This window comes from Glycine soja, chromosome 8, assembly GCF_004193775.1.
Source record: "Glycine soja cultivar W05 chromosome 8, ASM419377v2, whole genome shotgun sequence".
NCBI lineage: Eukaryota > Viridiplantae > Streptophyta > Magnoliopsida > Fabales > Fabaceae > Glycine > Glycine soja.
In genome coordinates this window covers 25,966,437-25,987,362 of record NC_041009.1, presented here as the reverse complement: position 1 = coordinate 25,987,362, position 20,926 = coordinate 25,966,437, and the positions used below count along the sequence as shown (strand labels likewise).

The 20,926-nt window shown below is 33.3% G+C and overlaps 1 protein-coding gene across 2 annotated transcripts; it reads right to left on the bottom strand.

Moving 5' to 3' along the window:
- Window positions 1-17,784: 17,784 nt before the first annotated feature.
- On the bottom strand, window positions 17,785-20,287 carry LOC114422867 (ethylene-responsive transcription factor ERF118-like). Of its 2 annotated transcripts, none has more exons than XM_028389417.1 (3): window positions 20,096-20,287; window positions 19,546-19,757; window positions 17,785-19,430 (listed from the first exon to the last, which is right to left on the bottom strand). In XM_028389417.1, exon 3 carries the CDS (start codon window positions 19,225-19,227, stop codon window positions 18,133-18,135), a length of 1,095 nt encoding a protein of 364 aa, XP_028245218.1. In that variant the 5' UTR covers window positions 19,228-19,430; window positions 19,546-19,757; window positions 20,096-20,287; the 3' UTR covers window positions 17,785-18,132. The 2 variants fall into 2 exon arrangements, with proteins under 2 accessions (XP_028245218.1, XP_028245219.1); XM_028389418.1 differs by having other exon boundaries at window positions 19,546-19,651.
- Between the last annotated feature and the right edge of the window lie 639 nt (window positions 20,288-20,926).

Below are 20,926 nucleotides of genomic sequence, written 5' to 3'. Positions count from 1 at the left end.
GGGATTCTTGATTCCTGAGAGTTGAACATTCTTTTAAATTGGTCAAATCCTTGTTGGACTTGCTCTGGATAGATATCTGAATTTGGTCCAAAGAAATCCCACCATTTGAGGAATCAGTTTGGAAAATTATAAATTGTATTGGTTTGGAAATAAATTAACCAAGAATGCTTAAAATTGCTATTTTGATGCCAAAATACATTCGTCCAGGCATCTACATAATCCCAATAGGTATAACCTATAGGATCAAATGGTGCAAAGAACTTCTTGGGTTAATTTAGATTTGTTCCAAATTGCCTAGGTTGTAAGACCTTTGAAATTTGGATGGTTGAATGAGTATTCAAATTTGGGTCATTGGTGTCTTCGAAATGTTTAATAGACATTGAGTTTGTTTCTATGAGTATGAATTCATAAAAAATTCTTGTTTTGTTTGTGGCGTTTGGTCTAAAATGGAAGCCTATTGGAAATGCCTTAGATGTGACCTTGAAGGGGTTTTTATCCCAAAATTTTGGCTCCATCTGCAAAACAATTGAAAATTTATTTTTGTAAATATAACTGTTAGCATTTTTTGGTGGTGGTGGTTTTTGTTGGGATAACACTTGTTTCCCTTTTGGATTAATAAGTGTTTTGGATTGTTTGGAATTTTGAATCATACTTTGTAAGTCTATTTCAGAATCATCATTAGATTCTGAGGCAATGTCTGCCCAAGTCTTTTTGGTTAATTTTGGAAGTTTGGCTAGACCCATTTCTTGAAGGCCCTGAAGTGTTTGTACTGACCAGACATAGTCAGCCTTGGTTTGTTTTGCGGTTGCAGGTTTTGGGGTTTCCTGAGTGGATGACTCAGGTTTGATTGTAACTATTTGGGTCGATGACCCTTCAATTTTTGATTTCTGGGTGGATGACCCAACCTGGGTTGGTGACCCAGAAGAAGTTGAGGAACTATTTTTGATGGTTGGCTCTGGTAGAGCCAATTTGAAGCCTTTACCTGTACTTCTACCTCCCCGTAGGGAGGTTCCCGTTGCCTTAGGTAGCATGGCCGTTTCTCCGTAAGAATTCACAGGTGAGATAGTCAGGTAGAGAATTTGAGGTGCCCTTGATGTATTCAATATCAAAATCAAAAACACTTAAGATTGCTTGCCATCTAGCAAAAATTTGATTAGAGGCAAGAGTTTTGACATCTTTTTGTAAAATATCTTTGGTTGATTTACAATCAACTCGAATTAAAAATTTCTGATTCAATAAATCTAAATGAAATTTGGAAATGCACAAAATAATTGCTAAAACTTCTTTTTAGTTGTGCAGAATTCCAATGCTTTGATGTGTATGCAATGACATGTTCGTGGTCATGGACTCTTTGTTTGAGGATACCACCATAACCTATGTCAGACACATCAGTTTCAACGATTTTGAATGCCTGTGGAATTGGGAGATACAAACATTTTATAAATTGGACTTTGAGTTTGATGTCTTTGACAGTTTGAGTGTGGATGTCAGACCAAGCTGGCGGATTTTTCTTCAGCCTATCATGCAATGGTTTAACAATATTGTTTAAATATGGGACAAATTCTCCTACATAGTTTAGACAACCAAGAAATCGTTGTAATTGGGTTTTGTCTAATATTTGGTTAGGGATTTTGCTGGCAAATTCTACTGACCTGTCAATTGGAATGATTATGCCTTGATAAATATTGTGACCAAGGAATCTGATTCTTGTTTGAAAAAGATTGATCTTTGATTAGGAGACTGCCAGACCATTTTGCTTAATAATATGGATGAAAGTCTATAGATGTTTGAAATGTTGATCGATGTTTTGGGAGAAAATTAAAACATCATCTATATAGACAATGATGAATTTTGAATAAGGATTGAAAATACCATTCATAATTTCTTGAAATTCTGAAGGGGCGTTCTTTAAACCAAATGGCATTACATTCCATTCATATTGCCCGAAAGGTACGGTGAAGGTAGTTTTGTACCTATCAGATTCTTGGATCAGTATTTGCTAAAATCCAGATTTCATGTCAAATTTGGAAAATATTTTTGCAGAATTCAATCTTTTGAGTAAATCTTTTTTGTTTGGAATAGGATACCTAATCCATTGTAAGACTTGGTTTAGCGGTTTGTAGTTTATCACTAAACGAGGCGTACCTCATTCAAGTTTTGTCTGTTTGTTAACATAGAAAGCAACACAAGACCGTGGACTTTTGCTCTTTCTAATTAAGCCTTTATCAAGCAAATCCTTGATTTCCTTTTGACAGTATTGAAGAAGTTCTTCATTCATCTGGATTGGTCTAGCTTTTGTGGGAATTTTTTTTTCCCTAAAGTCTTTCTCATATGGGAGATCAATAATATGTTTTCTTCTGTTCTAGAATGCATGTGGCAAATCGGAACAAATAGTTGATGCAATATGCTGTAATAAAGATTGGATTTTCTCTTTTATTTGTGGTTTTTCTAATTGTATTTGGATGTTATTAAAAGATATTTCTTCTTTTAGAAAGTTAATTTGGTTGATTTTCTTTTCTATGAAATTTATATTTCTTGAAATTGGTTTAGTAGAAAAATTAAATGTAATTTTTCGTCCTAAATGGATTGTAGTTATTCCTTCCTTGGATATCTGAAGGGGGAATAAAGCTCTAATGAAGATGTACTTAGGATCACTTCATTCTTTAGGTTTTTTACTAGAAGAAAGTTTGTGTTAATCTTAAGGCCTTGATTTTCTATAATTGCACTTGATAATTTGTAGTTAATTTTTAATTTTGAGTCATTTGTTGTGCTCAATTTTTCTGAGGTTTTCTCAAAGAATTTTGTAGGGACTAATCCCTCTAAAATCCAATTTGAATCAGCCCCAGTGTCAAATAGGGCCATTGTATCGAAGACAAAATCATTTATAATGATTCTAATGTTTATGTAAAATTTTTGGATCTTAATCTTGTTGATTAATCCCATAAACATTTCATCTTCTAGATTTTCATTGTCTTCATCCTTTTCTATACTTTCAGAATCACTATTTTCTTCAAGATGAGATAAGATGATTTGGTGAATTTCTTGTTGTTGTCGAAGTTCTTTAACTTCTTTTTTCAAATTATTAATCTCTATTTGGAGATCCTGGATTGTAGTTGGTTTTGCTGAAGTATTTTCTAATCTTTTGAATATGTTGCTAACATCAAATTTGTTATTAGTGATAAAGTCTTTTGGTTTTGGTTTGGCCTCTAATGATTTCCTCAGTTTTTCTAGGAAAACCTTCTTTCCTTGGGGGTCTGGTATAGATTAATTGCCTCGAACAAGAGATCTTGTTCTCTTGTTAGAGTATTGATTTATCGTTCATCATCGTCCGTAGATGATGATTGGTCGTCTTGTTGGATTAAGTTGAGGTTCTCCTCAAAGGATGTGGAAGATGAAGTTTCTGTTTCTTCCTCTGAGGTTTCAATAAGCAAATTATTAATTTGCTCTTCAATAGTTGGATCTAGGTTAAGATTCCTCAATTTTTTCTTTAACCTACAATATTTGCTAATGTGGCCTTGTTTTCCACAATTGTAATTTTTGGTTTTGAAGTGTCAGCTTCCTTGCTGGTCGAGGGTTTATTTGAGTATCTCCTTTTCGGAAATCTCCTTTTGTTGAAGGTTTTATTTTCATTGGATTCTTTCCTAAGGTTTTGTTTCTTCTTTTGTTTTGGACAAGCGGGTAGTCCAAATTGTTCACAGAAAGATCCTAAATCTCTCTTTGTTTGGGCCTTCTCTTTTGCTAATTGTTTTTAGATTTTGTCATCTTGACAGATTTTTAAAGCTACTTTTTGGACATACGAAATTAATTGGCCATAACTCAAACTCTCGTATGGAATATCTCCATTGACAGAATGGCTACGGATTTTGTCTCTAACCTTATCTCCTAATGATCTTGGAAGATTGGCTAGAAATTTTTCTTTCCATAAAGGTTGTTGACTATCTTCTCTAGTGTAGACCCTAGTTAGGAAGGTATCTCTATACCACCTAAAATCTGCTAAAGTTCTACAATTAAGATTTGATAATAATTTCGCGGACCTATCCTTCCAAAGGGATGGGTCACCAATAAAGTGTTGGGCTATTGTAAAAATAAGTGTATTAACAGCGTCAAGAATCTCTTTATTATCGTCATTGGTAATGACTTTTCCATTGAGATCCGTTTTGACTGCACTGTAAATTTTTTATTTTTCATCATTAGTGAGATAATTATTCCACCATCCTTTTAATTGGCCGAAAAATCCTGCCACTAGGATATCGATGATTGTTTCCTCAGAACACTCATGGGATGTCTAGTATGTCGTGGCTACCATAGTCATATGTTGGAGTGTATTCATGATATTGTACTCCATTTGGGCATCTATATTCCATTCATAGATGTTATTTGCACTAAAGCTTTTGAAATTACTTTCACCTCTCTCTTCTAATAAGAGATCTGGAGCGGTTGGTCGTTGGTAATAAAGTTTGGAGGGTGTCTTCCAATGTCTGGAGTTTATTGGATTAATGTCTTTCTTAGATACTGAGCCTATTTCAGTTGTATTTTTTGAATTTTGGTCACTATCTTCATTAATAACATTGATTAATTTTGAGGTGCTTCTTGTCCTCATTTTGGATGATTCTTCAGAGGGTTAAGGTGTTTCAGGAATGACCTTAAGTAAACTATCAATTTTGTTTAATAATTCACTATTACTATCACTTTTTCCTTGTGTAAGGGATTTGTTTCTCCTTAATTCCCTAATTCTTTGTTTTTCCTTTTCACTAACCTTAAAAGGTTTGAATAAGGGTTTCTCTATAGGGATATTTGATGGAGATTCTTCATAAGTTTTTTGTTTAGAAGTTTTCTTTGTTTTGATGGACTCTCCTAAAACTTGTAGGTATTTATTGGTATAATTAGCCTATTCCATTAGGCTTTTGATATCTTTGGAAGTTATTTCTTCGTTACCATCCTTTGTTTTTAACAGAGTGGCCATGACAAGTTTATCATTACTGTCTTTGACCTTTGGAAGTTGGTATTGTATCGTGGGAGGTAATTCCGATTGGATTAACTCACCATCTTTGATTTGCCAATTGGTAATGACATTAGTTGTTGGATCACCTATGATATCTTGTTTCCACGGATAATCTATGTTTTCTCTAATGGTATAGGCATGAAACCAATCAAAGAAAAGGACGTTGATTTTGACTCTTTCGACAAATTCATAGAATTTGTCTTGGATTTGTTTTCTATTTGAACCCTTAAAATGTTGAAAAACCCATCTCCTTTGAGGTTCATTCTCCGGAGATTAAAAGTATTTTCTAAGGGTATCTCTATCAATGCTAAAGTTGTCAGATAACATCATAAGGTTCATGCATAGAAGAGTATGTTGGAGATTGGATCGACTTTTGGTCGTCCTCTTGATCTTGATTGTATGTTGTTCTAGGTATACTAGAGGTTGTATCCAATCCTTGGAGGTTTACAGCAGGAAACTGATTGTGACTCAGATCTAGTTAATCCTACTAGAATTGATCGGGTTCTTACCAAAAAATACCTTCTTGCCGACTCGTATTCGGATCTTAAGGCTTCTATTCTTGATGAAAAAGAATTTCTCCTATTAAAGGTTATTTCTACCTTACCGGAGTTATCTTGCTTAATTTGTTCTATGGTTGGAGCGGGTCGGGGGACTAACGATGTGGCCTTGTCCATGACCCTTTTTTCAAGAAGAGTTACCTCATCCCATTTCATTGTTTTTGGGAGAGAAACATTGGCCTTTGTCATATCGGTGATAAACAAGGTTGTTTCTCCTCTTTGTGGTTTTAGAAGGACTCTTGACGCACAAGTATTCATAACCTTGTACTGAATCCTATAGATTAATGCTATTGGAATTGATCCTTCTTTCATGTCAAGCCCATGAAAGTGGATGTTTAGGAACAGAGAGTCAAGAATGTTTCTATCCATCAGACTCATTGTTTTATTTATGATGGTGGTCTATACAACTGCGTTGATCTATACATATGCCCTTACAACTGTGTTGATCTATACATATGCCCTTACAATATATATTTTTAACAAAATATGCCCTTACAAATAGGAGTATTTTAGGAACCACAAGATCTCAAGTTTGAACATTATTCTTTTGTATGCAATGACATGCTCGTGGTCATAATATATATATATATATATATATAGTAAGATATATGATGATGATATAAATTGATATTTTCTTAAGCATTCAGGATTGACTAAGAAAAATAAGTCTCTAATCTCAAGACTCGGACCCTCCAAATGCACTCAATGTCATATTCAAGTTTGGCATCATCAAAGCCAAAAAGGGGGAAATGGTTAGAGATAGAGGGAGCAACATGAAGACTAAAGCTTGAAGCTTGGAGAAAAGCTTGAAGATGTTTTGTCTTTTACATGCCCAACTCCCTTGAGTGGCATTTGTATTGGTTGTTATACTATACGTTGCATCTTAGTCCATATCATATCTTTTGTGCATCATGCATCATCATGAATAAGTGAGAAGAAAATTTTCTAAATTAGAAAATTTTCTTCAGAAGGAAAAACTCTCTGTTTTAATCGATTATAGCCTTATCGTAATACATTACACAAGTTGTCTAAAGCTTGTAGAGTTATGTCTCGCATCGGTTTAATCGATTAGAGCCTTCTCGTAGTCGATTACACAGTTTTTTCTGAGAGAATGACTGATTTATTCAGGAGTCTTTCCTTTAATCGATTACCATGTGATATAATTGATTACTTCTCTTTCTATAATTAGTTCAGAAGTGAACAACAATACTTTAATCGATTACTTTGAGTATCTAATTGATTACATTGTTCTTGAGTTGTTTCCAGGTGTTTAGAAGGACACTTTAATCCATTAAAAAGATAATCTAATCGATTACTTTGTTGAATTAATCGATTATCTTGTAGATTTAATCGATTACAGGCAGTTATAAATGTTTTCTCTATAAATAGCCAGCTTATGTTCTCTTCATAACAATCTCAAAAATAACACAACAAGCCTCTGAATGAGCTAAGATCAAGTGTTGTTATTAGTTGAAGAAAGAAGAGAAGAAAAGTTCTTAGAAGAAGTAACTTACACCTTCAAATCTTTTTTATTGTGAAGATCTTTGGTGATAAGTGAGTTGTGTCACTTTCTTGAGTTCAAGAAGAACACCTCTTCAGTCAAGCAAGCTTTTACGGAAAGGATTGATCAGGTTGTGTCTATCTTAAACTCTTGGTTTTCGTGTATGGTTTTACACATCTTTTTTTTTTTTGTGCATGAATCGCTTAGGACATGCTAGAATAGGTGTTTCTACTTTGGGCTAAGAGTAGGGTTCTCTTAGGCTCTTATCCACAAAGGACCATACAAAGGACCCTAGTGTTGGGTGCTAAGTCTCTTTTTCCGGGGTGGAAACTATAGATTGGTTGTGATTGCTTGTAAGGATTCTTTATGCATAGTGAAAATCTAATTTTAGTTTTGGATTAGATAACTAGATTAGCTTCTATAGTGATAGAGATAAAACCGGTATAAAAAGGTTGTGTATCTCTTCTCTTGATCTGATATTTATCTCTCATTCATGTATTAATCAATTTTCAAAAAGGTTCAAGATATATCTTTGTGAAAGAAAGAACTTTAATCAAGGATCTTGTACAAAGGGTTTAATTAAGTATTGGTTGAGTTTGATTTATGAAAAGTTTTGTGATACGATCCGTACAAAAGAAGATTTTGTAACTCTGGTTTTAAAAGTTCATTTTATTTTGAAAACCAATTCACCCCCCCCCCCCCCCCCTTCTTGGTTTGTTGAGTACCATCATCTTTTTTCAGTTGGACGAAAGAGGAGGATGGACGATACTACTTGGACTGTCTAGTCTAGTTCTCTAATCTATCTTCTATTATGTCATCCAATAACTACTTATGGTGGAATGTGTCTAGTTGCATTCCAAATGAGTATCCAATCTTGTATCAGTTAGTCTGTTAAATAGTTTAGTTAACAAGTTTTGCGTTGTAACCATTTTCTGTTATTTTGTTATCTACCTACTCCTATAAAAGTAGTTAGTTAACATGGTTTAGAGAGGTTTTAGAGAGAGAGAGAGAGAGCTTTTGAACCTAATCTTCATTGTATTGTTATTTCTATTAATCACAATAAACTTGTATTTGTGCTCTCTCTCTTCTTCTTCTTTTTTCTTCTTTTAACATTTGTTTTCTTATTTGTTTTTTTTTTTGTTTTTCAATCTTAAACTCAACACTTACTTGAGCGTTGAAATATCTTTTGCAAGTACCCTCCCTTTCGGACACCCCATCAAACAAATAACCCTCATTAAATGTGTTTAATTAACTTTTCTAGTTAGCATAAATCATTTTTTTCATATATTAAAGATCAGAGAAAGTACAACATGTTTTTTCAGAGTATTAAAGGCAATTATATTTGAGTAATATAAAATTATTATGAATGAGAAAATTCTACTTAAAATTTGACGTCAATGCATATTTAAGACTTAAACTCTAAAGTATTAATTAAACTCAAACAATTTTGAGTCAATTGATTGGCACACTAAGTAGTATTTTAGACTTGAGTGTGTTTGGTGAAGTTTTTGAGGAGCCTATAAGCTCATTTCATAGCTTATAAGCTTTTTTAGTTTTTGAAAAGAGCTTATCCCTTACTTTAACCAAAATGATGATTTTGTTTTTTATATACTCTATAATTAGTAAAGTTAATCCCTCACACTAATATTTCAACTTTCATAAAAGGATGGATTTCGATTATTATAAAAAATAAATCTTATTTTTAAAATAAGGAAAATTAAACTAATTTTAAGGGGAAAAAACTAAAAGAACTAAAATACACTTTACCCTCTTATATTTGCTGTATACTTATACGCATCTTATTTACGAGCAAAGAGCAATTTATAATTGTACGAAATAGTATGACTGATGTACGATTTGTAGGTACAAATTTTTAATAATTAAATAAATAATAAGATGTTCAACAAAAATAATAAAATATCTGGCAGAGACATTGTTGTCGGCTCAAAAGTCGATCGTACTGTATCCTTCCTTTTGAAGAGTTTTGTACTATTTTCATCACTTTTCCTCTCTTTCCTTTTCTTTTCTCTTTCCAACATTCTGTTTTGATTTTTTTTATACACTAATTTTTCATTGGCCACTAGTAGCACTCTTGGGTTGGTACCAAACAAGTGTGACGCGCACGGACAAAGACAGCGTATGGATGATCGCTTGTTTTGTATGGGGCAATGGGGTACAGCTAGCTCACTGCCAAACAAGTCCCTTATCGGGATACATAATCTTCGGCGGCCTGTGGTTGACGATATCTTTAGTTTGATAAAAACACCATGCCTTTGTCCACACTTTCCTCATTTATATGCTATTTTTTTTAACTCCCCGCTTCATATTCATGATAGGAAAAAGACTTTGATCGATTCAAAATTTAATTAAAAAATAAATAAAGTCTATTAAAAAAAATATTTTTTTATCAAAAATTAAACTTAAATAATACTCAAATAATTCAATCTTACTTAGTCAGTTATCCTTTATCACTTGGTTTATATATAATATTCTTCTTTATATCTCATTAGTAGTAATAAATTATGAGGTTAATCTATATGCGGTATAAAATAATTTTACATTATTATTTAATTATAAATTATTGTTTAAATTATTTTAAGATAATTATTTTAAAAATAAACTAATTTATCAAAAATGGTAGGTTATAATTGGATTCAATCAACTTTTTACATTGTCGCCCATGTATAATTTTTTTTTCTCATAAATTATTTCCTTCAAATTTTTTGAAAGATTCAATCAACTAATTTATTAGAACTAAGAAAAATTAATTAATTAAATTAGTAGCATTAAATTTTTTTTCCTAAACTATTTATTTGTTTTATAATTATTCCTAATATTAATAATACATATTTATATTCTTTTTTAAAATATTATGATTCACTTAATATCTCTCGTCATTAATATATTTATTATTTTACTTTTTATTGATTATATGAGTGTTGTAAATCCTTTGGTACTATGTTTAATTCCTTTGAATAAAAAAATATTTTTATACAAGATAAAATAAGATCCAATTAACTAATTTATTAGAATTAAGAAAATTAATTAGTTTAATTAATAAATTAAGTTTATCATGTTTTTTAAATTACCCTTAATATTAATGAGGCATATTTTTATTTTTTTTTCAAATTTTATTACCAATTTTAATTCCTTTAATATTTATCATCTTTGATATATATGTTTTTTAATTTTTATTTATTGTACGTGAATAGTCAAAATAAGATTCACATACAAGACAAAGTTAAACTTTGAAAGAGTCTGTCTAAGATAATTAATGTAGTTTATTTACTCCCTTTTTCTCATAACAATCGCTCTCCTGGCTTTTTTTTTTTTTTTTTTACAGAAAGTTAATTAACAGATGAGAGAGAATTGTAGGATTACAAAACTAATATTATCAATCCTAAAAGTTATAATGACACTTATTACAGGTATAAGTAAAAAAAATAATTAATACTATTTTAAAAAAGTAAAATAATTATTATTTTAAAATTTATTTTTTTTCTTACTTGACAAATATTATGAGACAAAAGACTATTGATTGAACTAAAAAAAACTCATAATTAAACATATTTTATAAAAAAAATAATTAATTCAAGAGACATTGTGTATTGAATCAGGTAAGAAAAGATTAAATATTATCTTTAATTCGAGTCTTATAAAAAACATCAAAAAGAGTATAATTTAAATTCTTATTTATTTAAACTATAATAGCTATTATATAGTAGGAATATTATTGAGAAAAATAATTAATTAAAAATTGAAATTCTAAAACGTGAATTTAGGGATACAAAAAGAAAACTAATATATCTAAACATATAAAAAAAGAAGTAGTATTACTTTTCCACCCCTGATATTATAAAAAAATAAACTCTTATCTTCCGCAAAGCATAGAATAGGGGGGCTCGTTCTTCAGCCAAGGAAAAATACCAAATAAATGTCTTTGAAGTCAGAAACCTCTTTTTACAAAGAAACTTTGAAACCGTATTTGGTGCAGTCAGCATTTCACTCATTCACATTTATGAAAAGAATTATAACCTATCCACGTTCAAGTAATCAAAGAATTATAATCATTATCTAATGGGTTTAATTCAATTGATAATGCATATTAAATTTGTGAATGAGAACTTGATTTGTGAACGAGAACTTCGATTCAATTTCTGTAAAATACACTTTTGAATTTGATTCCTATAAAATCCTTTCTTAAATAAGCACGAGAAACTTTAAGCCTAAGTTTGTGAAAATACTTTTGTTACAATATATCTCTCATTTTAATTAATTAGTTTACTTTTCTGTTATTTAGCTAATTAGCTGTTATTTTATTTTTATTGGTTTTTACTTATTATTGTATAAATACTTTGTTCTCATTCTCATAATGTACAGAAGAATATTTCACATATTTCTTCATTTTCCTCTTGTTTCTTTCTCCTTGCTTCTCTGTTTCTTTATGTTGCAGTAATTGTGATATGGTATTAGAAGTTTTTTTATTCCCTTCCACCATTTCTATTTCTTTCATGGCTGCTATTTCTTCTCTTCCGCTTGATCCTCACGGCCCTTTCTTCATCCACCATGCGGATCATCCGAGCCATAGTATTACCCCTTTGAATGGTGACAATTTTGGTTCTTGGCGTCGTGCTGTTGTCATTGCTCTTGAATCCAAGAACAAGATGGGATTCATTGATGGCTTAATCTTGCAACCACAAGACCCAACGAAACTCTCTTTATGGAAAAGAAACAATAGCATTGTCCGATCTTGGCTTCTCAACTCTGTTAATAAAGAAATTGCTACTAGTGTTATCTACTCATCCACGACAGCAATTTTATGGGATGATTTAAACTCCCGAATTGACAACATAACGGGCCTCGAGTTTTCCAATTGAAGAAAGTCATTTTCTCTTGCACTCAAGGTTCCATGTCCATCAACCAATACTTTGCCAAGATCAAGTCTCTTTGGGAAGAATTAAGTGATTTCCAACCCCCCCACTCATGTACATGTGAAGGAGTCAAACCCCTATTGGATTATCTTCATTCTAAACATGTTATGTCCTTCTTGATGGGCCTGAATGACAATTATTCTCAAATCAGTGGCCAAATCTTGCTTATGGATCCTCTTCCTTTCATTAGTCATGTTTTCTCCCTTGTAGTTTGTTCGTCTTATACGACTAACTTTTGTATAGAAAACATTTTCCAAAACTTGTATAGTTTCCCCAATTTTTAGTTATTTTGTAGGGATTTGTAAATAAATCTTGTTTTATAGTTATAGTTGTCTCTAAAGTATCTCCCATGTGACTTAATGATAAAATTTGCACAATTTCAGGTCAAAAGAGGCTAAAATCTTGAAGTGTTAAAGGGAGCAGTAGCGCTCAGCTCACCCTTTGGGCTCAGCGTGCATGGTTCAAGAAGAAAAACGTCAAGAACTTGGCATTCTTTCTCAACAACCTTCATCAGTTGCTTTTGTTGTTCCACCACCCTCTCCCAAACCTCCAAAATCTGGTTCCACAAAAAGAGAACGCCCCAAATGCAGCCACTGTAAAATGCTTGGCCACACAGAATCCAAATGCTACAGGAAACACGACTACCCCATAGCTTACAAGAAATCCACCTTTACTGTTAATCAAGTCACCGCTTCTAGTGATAATCTCACAGCAGATGGTCCCATGCAACTAACACAAGCTCAATACGATCAACTTCTCACACTTCTTCAACGTCAGGTAGCTCCTGCTGCTTCATCACAGCAGCCTAATTCTACATCCTCATCAACACCTGGTAAGTTGACCTTTTATTTTTTAAAAAATTTGATCTTCACCACCTATCCAAATATCGGCAATTCCTCAATTTGGATAGTCAATTCCGGGGCTACTACTCATATCACATGTTCTTTGGATAATTATATATGCTTTAGTCATATAAATAACCAATTTGTTTACCTTCCCACCTGAAATGTTGTTGAAGTAAAGGCCATCGGTTCTATTAAACTAAATAATCATATTACTCTTCATAAAGTCCTGTTTATACTAGATTTTAAGGTCAATCTTCTCTCTGTAAGTTCTCTAACTAAGTTTAATGGGACCAAGATCTCTTTTTATCATTCCTCTTTTGCCATATAGGATCCACTAAATTTGAAGGAGATTGGCAAGGGTAGCACCTTGGATGGCCTTTACATTCTCCACGGTTTACATAATAAGTCAACTAGTTTTTTAATCAATTCATCTCATCATACTATTGCTAATATTCACACTCATAATGATCCCAATCTTCTTGTAGACAGATGGCACTCTAGATTAGGACATTTATCTGATGTTGTTCTTCGATTGCTTATTTCTAATAAAAGTATCAATTTACCTAGTATTTTTTCTTGCCAAGATTGTTGTGTGTCCTCTAGCTAAACAAAAACGCCTCTCTTTTCCTAACAATCATAAAATGGCTGATTCTTGTTTTGATTTGGTTCATTGTGATCTATGGGGACCTTTTCATATTGTTACTTATGACCATTATAAATACGTCCTTACTTTTGTTGACGATCATAGTAGATTTACATGGGTTTTTTTTACTAAAATCAAAACATCAAGCTTCTGTTTGCATTCAAATTTTTTTAAAACTTATCAAAACCCAATTTGGCAAAACCATAAAATGCTTTCGAAGTGATAATGCAAAGGAATTTTTGTTGACTGAATTTTTAGCTAATGAAGGCACTTTACATCAATTTTCATATCCCTACACACCTGAACAAAATTCAGTGGCTGAAAGAAAACACCAACATCTTCTCAATATAGCCCGTTCTATTATGTTTCAATCTAAAGTTCCACTGGAATTTTGGGGAGATTGCATTTTGCCAGCTACTTACATTATCAACAGAATTCCTACCTCTATTTTACAAAAATAGAGTCGTTATCAAGTCTTGTATCTTAAAGAACCTGACTACAACATTTTCAAGGTTTTTGGTTCTTTATGTTATGTCAACACTCAACAACATGCCAGGCATAAATTCATCCACAAGCTGAACCTACTGTCTTTATTGGCTATCCTCCGGGTGTTAAAGGATATAAGCTCTACAACCTTGCTTCTAGAAAAATTATGATTTCTCAGAATGTTAAATTTCATGAAGACATTTTTCCTTTTGCTATGCAACAAAGTTCTAATTCTTCCATCACCAACCAAACTCAAGATCCTTTTCATCATGTCTCCCTTCCTCAACCAGTTGTAGATATATCCCCAATAGCAAAATTACATGACCCACCCTTCAATGATGCTCTTGTACCTTCCGCAGGCATCATTAATGAATCTGAGTCTCCCACAACCATTCAAAATTTCACTCAGCCATCTGCTCTTACCCACAGATCATCCAGACAATCTACTCTTCCATCTAACCTTAATGATTTCCATGTCAACATTCCCAATCTTAGGTGATCTAACTCCATCAATCACCTCTTATCCTATGATCAATTGTCCACTTCACACAGACATTTCACCCTGCAAATCACCACTGTATATGAGCTTACTTACTATCATCAAGCTGTTCAATTCCCTGAATGGCGAGATGCCATGGCTACTAAGTTACAAGCTATGGATGTTAACAACACTTGGGATATTGATCCATTACCCAAAGACAAAAAGGCAATTAGCTGTAAATGGGTCTATAAGGTGAAATATAATGCAGATGGTTCTCTTGCCAAACGCAAAGTGCATCTTGTTGCCCGTGGATTTACACAAGATGCTGGCATTGATTTTCTTGACACCTTCTCACCGGTTGCTACTATAACTACTATCTGTGTCCTCTTATCTCTTGCTGCCATTGAAAAGTGGTCTTTTATACAATTGGATGTACAAAACGCCTTCCTGAATGGTCATCTAACCGAAGAAGTCTACATGAAAATACCACAAGGTTATCAACTCCCTCAACCAGCTCAAGGTAATCTCTGTAGATGCAATTGCCTTTGGTGTTTTGATGATGATCATCATGATATGATGCAATTGATGCAAATGGGCTTTTCAAGATTAAATTCAAGACAATACTTCAAGATTACAAGTCACAACATCAAGATGATCACTAGTATATTAGGAAGGGAATTCCTAATTGAATTAGCAAAAGGTTTGGCCAAGTAATTTAAATTAAAAAGTGTTTTTCAAAGGATTTACTCTCTGGTAATCGATTACCAGAGGATGTAATCGATTACCAGTGGCCAAATATGTTTTACAACAGCTACTAAAATTTGAATTTAAATTTTAGACTGTGCAATCGATTACACAATTTTGGTAATCGATTACCCGCAGTTAATAAATGTTTTAATTCAAATAAATGTTTTAATTCAAATTTTAAAAGCTGTAATCGATTACACAATTCCTGTAATCGATTACCAGACAAGATTTTCAGAAAAATCTTTCTAAGAGTCACAACTTCTCAAAGGGCTTTTTCATGACCACCAATGGTCTATATATATGTGACTTATAACACGAATTTGCTCAGAGTTTTTCAGAACAAAAGTGTTTATCCTCTCAAAGAGCAAAATCATTTTATCCTCTTAAGAATTCCTTGGCCAATTCAATTGCAATTCATTAAGAAATTATTTGAGTGCTCAATTTGTAAAATCTATCTCTTTCTAGAGAGATTCATTCTTCTTCTCCTTCTAATTCGTTAAGGGATTAAGAGACCGAGAGTCTCTTGTTGTAAAGGAATTCTAAACACAAAGGAAGGATTGTTCTTGTGTGTTTAGAACTTGTAAAAGGAATTTACAAGATAGTGGAACTCTCAAGCGGGTTGCTTGGGGACTGGACGTAGGCACAAGGGTGTGGCCGAACCAGTATAAATCTGAGTTTGCATTTTCTCTTCCCTTAAAATCCTTTGGTCATTATTGCTTTATATTCATATTCAAATTGTTTTTATTTGAATTAATATTTAAGAAGTTCATTGTTAAGGGAATTTATAACTTGAATAGAAAGTGAAATAGATTTTTAATTGGGGAAGTAGTTTGGAATATCTTAATTCAACCCCCCCCCCCTTCTTAAGATATCTGAGGCCACTTGTCTAACAATCTCGTGTGCAAACTGAAAAGATCCATATATGGCTTAAAACAAGCTTCAAGGAAGTGGTTCCAACGATTCTCTATCTCTTTGCAATCTCATGGATTTATTCAGTGTACCAGTGATTATTCCCTTTTCTGTCATGGTTGTGGTAACCACATTGTTTATCTCCTTGTATATGTTGATGATATCATTCTTGCAGGACCAAATTCAAATTCTTTGCTTAAATGTCAACATCTAATACAAAATTTGTTTAAGCTTAATATTGTTGGTGATTTAAAGTGTTTTCTTGGCTTGGAGATTGCTAAATCACCTAAAGGAGCTCATCTCTGTCAATGAAAATATATCCTTCAGCTCCTTGAAGATACAGGCTTTAGTCATGCCAAACCTACTCCTATTCCTGTGGATCCAGGTCAACATTTCACATCCATTGATGGAGAACTTCTTCCAGATCCTTCTGCATACAGAAGATTACTTGGCAGACTCTTGTATGTTAGCATCTCTCAACCAGACATTTGTTTTGTTGTAAAAAAATTAAGTCAATTAATGAGTCAACCTCGCATGCCTCATCTACAAGCTGCTCACCACATACTTCATTACCTTAAGGCCACTCCTGGTCAAGGAGGTTTCTTCTCTTCACAATCCAAATTCAACTTGATTGCTTATGTAGACGCGGATTGGGGCAGCTGCGTGGACAGTAAAAGATCAGCTACGGGTTATTGCATTTTCATGGGTGATTCTCTTCTCACCTGGAAATCTAAGAGACAACCAACAATTTCTAGATCTTCAGCTGAAGCTAAATATAGAGCTATTGCCTCCATCACTTCTGAATTATTATGGCTTCAACAACTTCTTCGTTTCTTTCATCATCCTCCTCCAATGGTTATGGTTTTATGTGACAATATCTCAGCCATTTACTTGTCTACCAATCCTATTCCTCACCAACGATCCAAACACAGACATAGATGTTCATTTTGTTCGTGAGCATGTTGCCTTAAATTTTATCAGGCTTATTCATGTCAAAACCACTTAGCAAATTACAGATATATTCACTAAGGCTCTTCCCCGTCCGCCATTTGAAGATATCACTCGCAAGTTGGTTCTCCAAAATATATTTCATCCAACTTGAGGGGGGCTGTTACAATATATCTCTCATTTTAGTTAATTAGTTTTACTTTTCTGTTATTTAGCTAATTAGATGTTATTTTGTTTTTATTGGTTTTTACTTATCATTGTATAAATACTTCGTTCTCATTCTCATAATGTACAGAAGAATACTAACGTCCTAATTATGATAATACTAAACCAAAAGAACAGAATTATAACCATAACCATTGAGAAGAATGAAGGGCAGAGATATGAAATGCATGTTTTACATGCTTTAAATATGATTCATTGAGATAAAATACCAGTTATTAAATCTTTATTCAATAATTTCGATTTACTGATTGCATAAATGCCTGAGTAAGGCAACAAGAATCCGGGTACAAAACTTGGAGCTTCCACAGGAAAAAAAATGGAAAATGGTTTTTATGCATTTTATATATCCAACATAACAATGAACGAAATTCACACGTATTTGCAATCAAAATAGAGAGTTGCTATTGTACCCAACAAAATTTAAGGATTTTGGTATAACTTTTTTTAACTATTAGTTGAATGAGTTTGAACACAACAAATAAGAGAGGGGAAAGAGAAGGGAGAGAGCATTTTCAACAACAGTACCAAAACCTTTAAATTTCCAAGGATACCATAGAATTTTTCATAAAGATAATAGAATTCAAGTTTGATAGACTTCTACACACTCAGAACTTTCATGATAATAGAAATTGAAAAACCCTTGGACGGCTCTAATAGCACAAGGAAAACCAAGGCATTCTCTCTTAACCTCTCATTGATCTTCCATCTCCCTAAAGAAACAAATAAATTAAAACAAAACAACACCCCCAGGAACTAGTTTTTTCCTGAGATCTCACAAAACTGTAGAGCATTTTTAAGCAATGACACAAAACTTGTAATTCTCTTGGATAGAACTCATTCCTATGTAGCTGCAAAATCTATACGCAAGGTATATTGAGGGGTTCTTCAATCCAACCAGCAAACTCATCAGCACCAAAGTCATCAAAATCGTAATCAGGAAGCTCGCTAGGCTCATTATCATCAAAACTGCAAATGTGAATGTCTTCCAGGGCAGCAAAATCATCGTCAAAGCCATGTTCATAATCAAATCCATATTTGAAACTGTCAAATGCCAACAAATCCAATTCATACTCAGACGTAGCAGCAGCAACAGCAGATGGGGATGGTACATTCAGCATACTCAAATCTTGGATTTCCAGCTCGGCAAATTCAGCTGCCAAACTTTTAGTCTCAGCAACTTCGGCCTCCAACCCTTTAGTCTCAACAATTTCATTGCTTGAAACCTTACCACTCCCAATCAAATTGGAAGCAGATGTATCCAATTCAAGCACAGAAGATGGTGATGTGTGTGACAACACACTCTCTGATTCATCCATAAAAGCAGACTTGGAGTCTGATACAGAACCTGCAGCAGAAGAAACACAATAGTTTGAACTGTTATTTTCAGGGGCAGCCACAGTTTCAGTTTCAGCAGAAGCAACAACATTGTTGTTGCTGCTGCCATTGTTGCTCTTCTCATCAGATAGAGCCTTGGCCATGACCTCAAACTCAAGCCTTCTGGTCTCATAGGCTTGAGAAGCCTCTTCTGCAGTGCTGAAAGTGCCCAACCAGATTCGCGTGCCCTTGAAAGGGTCACGAATCTCCGCGGCCCATTTGCCCCATTTCCGCATCCGAACACCTTTGTATTTCCCACAAGATTGCCTCTTCACTGAGGGGGTTTTCGCCATAACCCTCTTCGTCTGGTTCAATTCATCATTGTTTGTGCTCTCAGTACTAGTTTCATCTGCAACCACAGGGTTAACCGGAACAGGTGGAAGAGCAATCTCAAGCACAGTTCTCTTCATCTTCCTAACATTCCCAAAATACTCATCCTCATCAGATGAAGAGTCAGTAGCATCAGGATCATTGCAAATGATGCGCAGTTTCCTCGTCATTTTCGAGTCATGAATCGGATTTCGCTTGTGTTTCATTTTTTTCGTCCTAGGAGTCGATTGATTAAGAGGCTCCACCATGGTAAAAAAAATTGGGTCAAAACCCCTCAAAATACCCAGAAAAATTGTTCAACAAAACAAAATAATTTTTTTTAATAAACCAAAAAAAAAATCCCTCATAATTTCAAGAACATCAAGTGAGATCCACTCTCCAAAGGAGGAAGAAAGCAGAGAATTTTTTTATCTGAAAGCCTCCATAACAAACCAGAATTCCATAACATGTCCTGCAAAAATAAAACAAAATAAAAACACAACCCCGAGAAAAAAAAATTACAAACTCCAACATCAAATCCAAAACATGAACAACAAATAGCTTCCAGCACAAAAATCCAACATTACCTTTTTGACCTCAAACTCATCGAAACAGCAGAATTCAACACCAACCAGAGTAGCATGCAGCAAACACAAGCGTAACCGAACCCGAGCTTCAACAAAGCTCCAATCACTACTTCCAAATAAAACCAAGACGACATAAATCTCCTGTTCTTCCTCCTTCAATGGATTCCTCATAGAAATCCAAACAAAAAACACACACACACACTACTCTCCCTCTGACCAAAAAGAGAGAAACCGTAAGAGATGGAGTTGCACAGTATATATAGAGACACAACAGCACGAGAAATTTTTTGAGATGAAAAGATTACAAATCTATGGCCAAGATTTTTCTGTCCCAAAATATATTTTTTTATGACCGATCTATCACCTGTGTCTGGGTTAACAGAAAAAACAAAAGAAAAGAAAAAAAGTGGCTACCTTGGTACACGGATTGAAACAGGCGCAAATCTCTATAAAACAATTAACCCCAATTGCATTAATAAAAACATAGAACACCCTTTTGTTTAATGTTTATGCCACGAGAATCGAAGACCTTTTTCTAGGTAAATTTTACCTTATGCTTGTTTTGTAACTATGTGTATTCACTGTTATGGTGGCTGCTTTGGAACCTCTTTTTCTCTGCCCTGTCGCTTTCTCTGTTTTTCAGTTGTTTCACACTGAAAGACTCTTTCACTCTCTTCTGTTTATTCTCTCTCTCCTCTATTTTTCTGCGGTTTCATGCGCCACGCACTCACCGTTTTCATTTTGCATCATCACTTTGTGTGATGAACGAATGTGCATTGTCCAACTGTCCTGTTACATTTTTATGTTTTCTGTTTGACATATATTTGCTAAGTCTTTAATGACAAAATAAATGTGTTCCTAAACTCTTATATTTTTCATTACATGCATGTATAACATTAATTTTTATTAATTATTTTATCTTTTAAAATAATAATGACAGAAAATAACAGTTGATATTTCCACACACGTAATATTAATTATTAATATTTTTTACTCCTTCTAATCTTTATTATCGAGTGCTTTCGTTTAATTATAATTGAGTTTTAAGTTATTTTATACACACAAGAAAATCAATAAATAGATGGAAGAATAATAATTTTATGAAATTAACATCATCATTAATTTATTTTTGGCTTTTTTAGCTTTTTCAGTTAATATAAAAAATATAAGTGAAAAAAATAATTAATGTTACATTCAAAAGTTAAAATGATAATTATTTAGAGATTTTTTTTCTTGTACCACGATTACTATGTGTGACGAAGGGAGTAATTACATTCATTTTATTTTTTCAAAACTACCATTGTGAACAAAACTTAAAAACATTAATGTGTTATGTTTTGTTGGATAGGAAAAGCAAAAGTGATACGGAAAAATATTTGTA